The 7,762-nt window shown below is 43.0% G+C and overlaps 1 protein-coding gene across 1 annotated transcript; it reads right to left on the bottom strand.

Annotated features, from left to right (window-relative positions):
• Window positions 1-633: 633 nt before the first annotated feature.
• LOC147986397 (uncharacterized) lies at window positions 634-1,122 on the bottom strand. Its single transcript, XM_087541991.1, has one exon. The coding sequence runs from the start codon at window positions 1,120-1,122 to the stop codon at window positions 634-636; it is 489 nt and encodes a 162-aa protein (XP_087398117.1).
• Between the last annotated feature and the right edge of the window lie 6,640 nt (window positions 1,123-7,762).

Genomic DNA, 7,762 nt, shown 5'->3' with positions numbered 1-7,762 from the left:
TAATCTCTTCGTTTGTTCTCTGCTATTAGTGACTTTGGAGTGACTCTTTGTTGCATGTTGAGGGATAGTTATATGATCCAATTATGTTATTATTGTTGAGAGAACTTGCACTAGTGATAGTATGAACGCTAGGCCTTGTTTCAACGCATTGCAATACCGTTTACGCTCACTTTTATCTTTAGTTACCTTGCTGTTTTTATATTTTCAGATTACAAAAACCTATATCTACCATCCATATTGCACTTGTATCACCATCTCTTCGCCGAACTAGTGCACCTATACAATTTACCATTGTATTGGGTGTGTTGGGGACACAAGAGACTCTTTGTTATTTGGTTGCAGGGTTGTTTGAGAGAGACCATCTTCATCCTACGCCTCTCACAGATTGATAAACCTTAGGTCATCCACTTGAGGGAAATTTGCTACTATCCTACAGACCTCTGCACTTGGAGGCCCAACAACATCTACAAGAAGAAGGCTGTGTAGTAGACATCAGAGCGCTTGAGGGATGCCAACCCGAGGTAAGCCCATTTGAGCTCGCGGCGCAGCCAGGCCTCCACCGGGAGTCTTGCGCCACGTCGAGGCGGTAGATGATTTCCCGCGCAATTTGAAGTTGGAGGGTGATGTTGCCCGTCATGCGTGCCCATAGCTCTGGAGACAGCAAGCGGTGTGTTTGAGCCTGCTGAATATGCGCCTGAACGGGTCAGGGTCCGGGGGTACAGAGTTCCATGCGTCGTCAACAGTGGCGAGGAAACCATCAAGCTTAGGCCAGAATCGCTTGAAGTGAAATCGGCGCTTGCCAAAGCTACGCAACGCGAAGTCCACCACTAGCAGGCAATGATCAGAGACGGCCGTGGCCAGGCACCGCAGCATATGATGGGGGTTGATGGTCGCCCAAGAAGGGATGCAGAGCACGCGATCGTTTTGCACCAGGGTCGAGTCGCGTTGCTCGTTGCACCACGTGTATGTCCGATGATGGAGGTAGATGTCGCGCAGGGCGTGATCCGCGATGAACCGCTTAAAGCGATTCATAGTGCGAGGGTTGAGGTTGCCGTTATTTGTGTCCGCATAGGAGGTTATGATGTTGAAGTCACCACCCAGTAGCCAGGGGCCGGCGATCATGTCGCGAAGCTCATGGAGTTCGGCCATGAAGGCTAGCTTCTCATCAGTGCCCTGGGGACCATAAATGCTCGTGATCCACCAAGGGGTGGCGTTGGCACCCAGGGAGACGGTAGCTGAAACGTGAAACCTCCCAACTATGGGGTTAGCGAGGGAGATCCGGTCGCAGCACCAGGCCAGGAGATTCCACCTCGGGTGCCCGTGGCTGGAAGAAAGAAGAAGTCCGCAAAGGGGGCGCCGAGCATCTCTGTAACAAGTAACGACAAGACGGAATTTAACTTAGTTTCAAAGAGGCACACGATACAGGGGTCAGCCGTGGAGATAACAGAGCGCACGGCAGTGCGTTTGGCATGGCAATTGAGGTCGTACACGTTCCAGAATACTATGGTGAGGTTTTGATCCATGATAAGGTGGCGGCGTGTGGAGCGCGGGACGGTCACATCATGCCTACACAAGGCGAGGCATGGGGGAAGCCACTCCATCAAGGAGGCCAGGGGGGACGGTCCAGCCAAAGGCAGCGTCAGGGAGACAACCCGGGTGGATCATTGTTAATTAAAATTGTTAATTAAACTTGGCTTTGATATACCTTGGGGTCCGGGTGGATCCATTACTTGAGCACTTTATGCCTACCTTAATGGCTTTAAAGAAAGCGCTGCCAGGGAGACAACCCGGAAGTTTAAGAGAGTCATTTATTTCTGTTGAGTGCTTTTATAAAGTTTTAAAACAAAAAATATAGAGAGGAACTTAAAACTTCACAAAAAGAAAAGTGAAAGTGAGATAGACGAGCATCGTGGAAGCGGGAGGATGCCTTGAACTTTGTTCATGCCCATGGAAACTTAGTGAATCTTGAATTGCAGAAACTTTTCAACAAAAATAATTATCCAGTTGTACAATTCCATTGTATAATAAATATAATGTGCCTAGATTTTCCTTTAGGATGATTAGATTGTTTGTTGGTATGTGCGGTGCAAAAACATAAACTTTGGCAGTAACGCATGATTTTACATTTTTTACTGGACATCGAAAGCTTATGAAACTTTTTGCACAGTCTTGCAATAATTTTTTTTATTTTTTTTCATAAGTTTTGGAGTACCAGAAGCATGGTGAATGTTCAGATTACTACATATTGTACTGTTTAAGGCAGATTCTGTTTTGATGCATTGTTTTCTTGTTTTGATGAAACTAACGACTCTATAAGTGGAATAAGCCGCGGAAAAGTTATATTATAGTAGGTAAAATGCAAAAACAAAATATGAATTGGTTTGCAATAGTACTTAGAGTAGTTATTTGCTTTATTATACTGTCGGATCTTACCGAGCTTTCGGTTTAGTTTTGTGTGGATGAAGTGATGAAAGATCGAGGAGGTCTTGATATGAGGAGAAGGAGGAGAGGCAAGAGCTCAAGCTTGGGGATGCCCAAGGCACCCCAAGTAAATATTCAAGGAGACTCAAGCGTCTAAGCTTGGGGATGCCCCGGAAGGCATCCCATCTTTCTTCAACAAGTATCGGTATGTTTTCGTCTTCGTTCTGTTCATGTGATATGTGCAAATCTTGGAGCGTCTTTTGAATTTATTTTTTCACTTTTCTTTTATGCACCATGCTGTTATGAGATAGTCCATGGTTGATTTATAGAATACTCATTGCACTTCACTTATATCTTTTGAGTATGGCTTTAAAGAATGCTTCATGTGCTTCACTTATATCATTTTAAGTTTGGATTGCATGTTTCTCTTCACATAGAAAACTGTTATTTGAAGAATGCTCTTTTGCTTCATTTATATTTATTAGAGCATGGTCTTTTATAGAAAGAATTAAACTCTCATGCTTCACTTATATCTATTTAGAGAGTCCAAAGGAATTGGTCAATGGCATGGTTAGTCATAAAATCCTACATAAAACTTATGGATCACTGAATATGATATGTTTGACTCATTGCAATAGTTTTGCGATATAGAGATGGGATATGTGCGAGGTACTAGTAAACGGTTGTCGTTAGTAAGAATATTGGTGTTAAGGTTTGTGATTCCCGAAGCATGCACGTATAGTCTCTCGTTATGCTATGAAGTTGGAGCATGATTTCGATCTCTTTGCTCGAAGCTCCGTTTCCGAAACTGTTTCGGGGGATTGTTGCTTGGTATGTTACTCCACCATTTATCCAATTAGTTTTTGTTTTAGTGGTTTATATTGTGAATAATTAGCTACTCTTGGTGCTGCTGTAGATGAGCTTGCATGTTAAATTCTTAGAGTCCTAAGTAGTTTGAATGCTTGTTATGGCTTCTATGTATCCCTATGAGTAGTTGCTATCAATTTTGTGAAGTTTTGTTGAGAAAATTTTTTGGGCTAATAAATTTCAGAATTTTGTTCATAGGAAAATCATGAATATCTTTAGGAAGTTTGGCTCCAAGAAGAACTCCAAGGGTGTTATTGGGAGTCCTCTGATAGTTATCTCCATCATCGGAGGTTGGCGGAAGTACGGCCGTGTGAATGGCCACACACCCCATTCCTGGAAGAGGCTGGAATCCTTCAAGAGTTCACACAATATGTTGCTAATGCCGGCCTCACCGACTTCATCGCAGATGAGTGCGAACAACATCAAATCCTCACAAACATCTTTTTTCAAAGTTTTACTTTCCTGCCTAGGAATAATCCTCCTGAAGTGAGCTTTGATTTATATGTTGAAAACCATCAGATACCACTTACTGAGTTTTGTGACATATGCATGATCCCTTCTGATGGGAGCTTAGACGAGCCTAGGCTGGCTGGGTTTGAGGCCTTTTATCGCACTTTGACAGTGGGAGATGAGAGAGGGGTGTCAGCTACCACTGCCGCTGGCTTGCATTTTCCTATTGTTCATTACTTCGCACTTTTCATTACAAAATGCTTGCTTGCTAGGGAGAAGGTGGGTGCACTTAGTTCACCAGAACTTGTTGTTTTACGTCGCGCACTGGAGGGCGATAACACTTATAGCTTGGGGGCTATTGTGGCTCGCCGCCTCCACCTTAATAAATCTCAGGGTAAAATACATGGTGGAATTTATGCTACTCGTTTGGCGGCTCACTTTAATGTTGAGATACACCCTCATGATTACCCTCTGACAAAGGTTTACCTAGACCGTGCAGCCATGGATCACCACCATTTTACTGATATCGAATCTCCTAACATCCCTATTCCATATAACCTGGTTTTTAGTGTGAGGACTCGTGATGTTATTCCATTGCCTGCTCCTGCTTTGTTTGATTCTGTTGCCAGGGGCGGATATAGGATTATACCTGAGGACATCATCGCCTATCGGAATGCTCAGGCTACTACGGAGGTAGCACAGGAACCTTAGCAGTGGGATGAGTGGATGCCCGTTCCTCACCACCCCTACTACCATCCAGGCTACTGATTGACTACCAAGTTAGGCCAAAAGTCTAAGATTGGGGGAGTACGTGTTTCTCACCGACATTACATTCATGTCCACTTATTTTCATTTGTCGGTGTTCACACTTTTTCGTTGTATCATCCATGCTTAGATTAATTTCTTGCTTTTCTTCTTGTGTGCTTGAAAAACCTTAGAAAAACCAAAAAAAAGTTGTAGTAGTTTACTTTCTATGCATGCTTAGTAGTAATATTAAAAAGAAAACCCAAAAATATTTCCTTGTTCTTCTTTTGCTTGTTGGGAGCTTCCCCGTGTAAATAGTTTTTTTCTTCTCATTTTTTCTTTTCCCTCTTATTTGCTTGTTCAAGAAAACCAAAAACTCCAAAAATATCTCAGTGTGTTTCTCTGAATTTCTTTTCTTTTTATTCGAGTCTTACCGAGGAGAAGACCACGATGAAAATGTTGAGTGGCTCTCATATGAATAAATGTTAATCTAATAAAGAGCACATTTTACCTTGTCTTCTCTTGTTGAATAAAATGTTTGCAGATTCCAGCTTAGTCCACGGCACTCTTGCACTATTATTATTTCATATCGTTCGATCGTGCAAGTGAAAGGCAATAATGACGATATTCAATGAACTGGTCATGGCAGAGAGAAACGAGTATGAACTCGACTTGTTCTGTTTTTGTAAATATGTTTAACCTAGTATCCGTGATTCAACCCATTATTATTAAACATGTTTGCAATGACAATTAGATATTATAGTTTCTCATGCCATGCATAAGTAGCTGGGAATGGATAACGATCTATCTTGGATATGAACATTACGTTAAAATGATTGTGATGTAGTATGATGATATGGTATCCTCCTCTGAATGCTCGAGTGGCTTGACTTGGCACATCTGCATGCATGTAGTTGAATCAAAACCAACATAGCCTCTACGATATTTATGTTCATGGTGTTCATATCCTACTCATGCTAGTGTCCAATGTTACTTATGCATAATGCATGGTTATGACCGTTGTTGCTCTCTAGCTGGCCGCTTCTCAATCTAATTGCTCATTTGCCTGTACTAAGTGGGAATTCTGCTTGTACATCAAAAACCATGAACCCAAAGTTATTCCAAATGAGTCCACCATACCTACCTGTATGCGGTATTACCCTCCCGTCCTAAGTAATTTTGCATGTGCCACCTCTAAAAACTTCTAAATAAATATCCTTTTTGTGTGTCTGGATCGTTCATGGAACGAAAGGAGGTGGTCGGTATCTTCCATGCTAAGCAGGTTATTCTCAGGTCGAGTGTTTATTCACTCGCCATCGCACGAGAAAAGGGAGGTAATAGGGATGTGTAACACCCACAATGCGGCTATATCTCCTACGTGTTGGGGCACGACTTAGAGGCATAGCCGCATGGTAGGTTTGTTGCAAGAGGGGCAATCTTCACACAATCCCATGTACTGAATAAGAAAGGGATAAAGAGTTGGCTTACAATCGCCACTTCACACAAATACAAGTTAAACATACATCATCCAGAATACAATCAAGGTACGACTACGGAACCAAAAATAAAAGAAGAAAACCCCAAATGCTAGATCCCCGATTGTCCCAACTGGGCTCCACTACTAATCAACAAGAAACGAAACAAAACAACGAACAAGATATTCATCGAGCTCCCACTTGAGTTCGGTTGCATCACCTGCACTGGTATCGTCTGCACCTCCAACTGTTTGGAAGTATCTGTGAGCCACGAGGACTCGGCAATCTCACACACGCGAGATCAAGACTATTTAAGCTTATGGGTAGGAAAGGGTAGTGAGGTGGAGCTGCAGCAAGCACTATGCATATATGGTGGCTAACTTATGCAAATAAGAGCGAGATGAGAAGCAACACAACGGTCGTGAACTAGAAGTGATCAAGAAGTGATCCTGAAACTACTTACGTTCAAACATAACACAAGAACCGTGTTCACTTCCCGGACTCCGCCAAAAAGAGACCATCACGGCTACACACGCGGTTGATGCATTTTAATTAAGTTAAGTGTCAAGTTCTCTATAACCGGATATTAACAAATTCCCATCTGCCCATAACCGCGGGCAAAACTTTCGGAAGTTCAAAACCATGCAGGGGTGTCCCAACTTAGCCCATCACAAGCTCTCACAGTCAATGAAGTATATTCCTTCTCCTGAGAAGACCCGATCAGTCTCGAAATCCCGGTTACATGACATTTCGACAATGGTAAAACAAGACCAGCAAAGCCGCCCGATGTGCCAACAATCCTGATAGGAGCTGCACATATCTCGTTCTCAGGGCAACACCGAATGAGCAATCTGTACAACTAAAACCATCCCTCAAGTTTCCCCGAGGTGGCGCTGCAAGGGGCTCTAGTTCGGACCAACACTTAGAGAAGCACTGGCCCGAGGGGGTTAAAATAAATATGACCCTTGAGTCTGCAGAACCCAAGGGAAGGTGATAGGTTGTTAGGCAAATGTAAAACCAAGGTTGGGTCTTCCTGGACAAGTTTTATTCAAAGCGAACTGTCAAGGGGTTCCCATAACACCCAACAGCGTAAGGGATGCAAAATCAAGGAACATAACAGCGGTATGAAGGAAACTAGGGTGGCAAGAGTGGAACAAAACACCAGGCATAAGGCCGAGCCTTCCACCCTTTACCAAGTATATAGATGCATTAAAGTAAATACGATATAATAATGATATCCCAACAATATCCATGTTCCAACAAGGAACAAACTTCATCTTCACCTGCAACTAGCAACGCTATAAGAGGGGCTGAGCAAAAGCGGTAACATTGCAAAACAACGGTTTGCTAGGAAAGGTGGGTTAGAGGCCTGACATGGCAATATGGGAGGCACGATATAGCAAGTGGTATGTAGCACGACATAGCAATAGAGAGAACAACTAGCAAGCAAAGATAGAAGTGATTTAGAGGGTATGGTCATCTTGCCTGAAATCCCGCAAGGAAGAAGAAAGAGTCCATGAAGAAGACAAACAGACATAGTCGAACGGATCCTCACAACTCCGAAACAAAACCGAAGCTAACGAGAGAAGCAACCCGGAAAGAAGCAAGCAACATAGTAAACAACCATCACATAAACATGGCATGATGCGCAACCAAGTATGATGCATGTCCAGTTTAAATATGCATGGCATGGCAAAGTGCACAAACAACACTACAAGTTAAGTGGAGCTCAATATGCATCGGGATGCATATTAAAAAACACCACATTCATTTATTTAGTTCTCTCCTGTTTATGTACCCAACAA

The sequence above is a fragment of the Triticum urartu genome, chromosome 2A, assembly GCF_056163025.1.
Source record: "Triticum urartu cultivar PI428250 chromosome 2A, HENAU_Tu73, whole genome shotgun sequence".
NCBI lineage: Eukaryota > Viridiplantae > Streptophyta > Magnoliopsida > Poales > Poaceae > Triticum > Triticum urartu.
This window is presented reverse-complemented; position numbering and strand designations above follow the sequence as displayed.

Excerpts from the sequence above, each read along its gene's own strand:
- LOC147986397 (XM_087541991.1), bottom strand. The coding sequence starts at position 1,122 with ATGATCGCCGGCCCCTGGCTACTGGGTGGTGACTTCAACATCATAACC.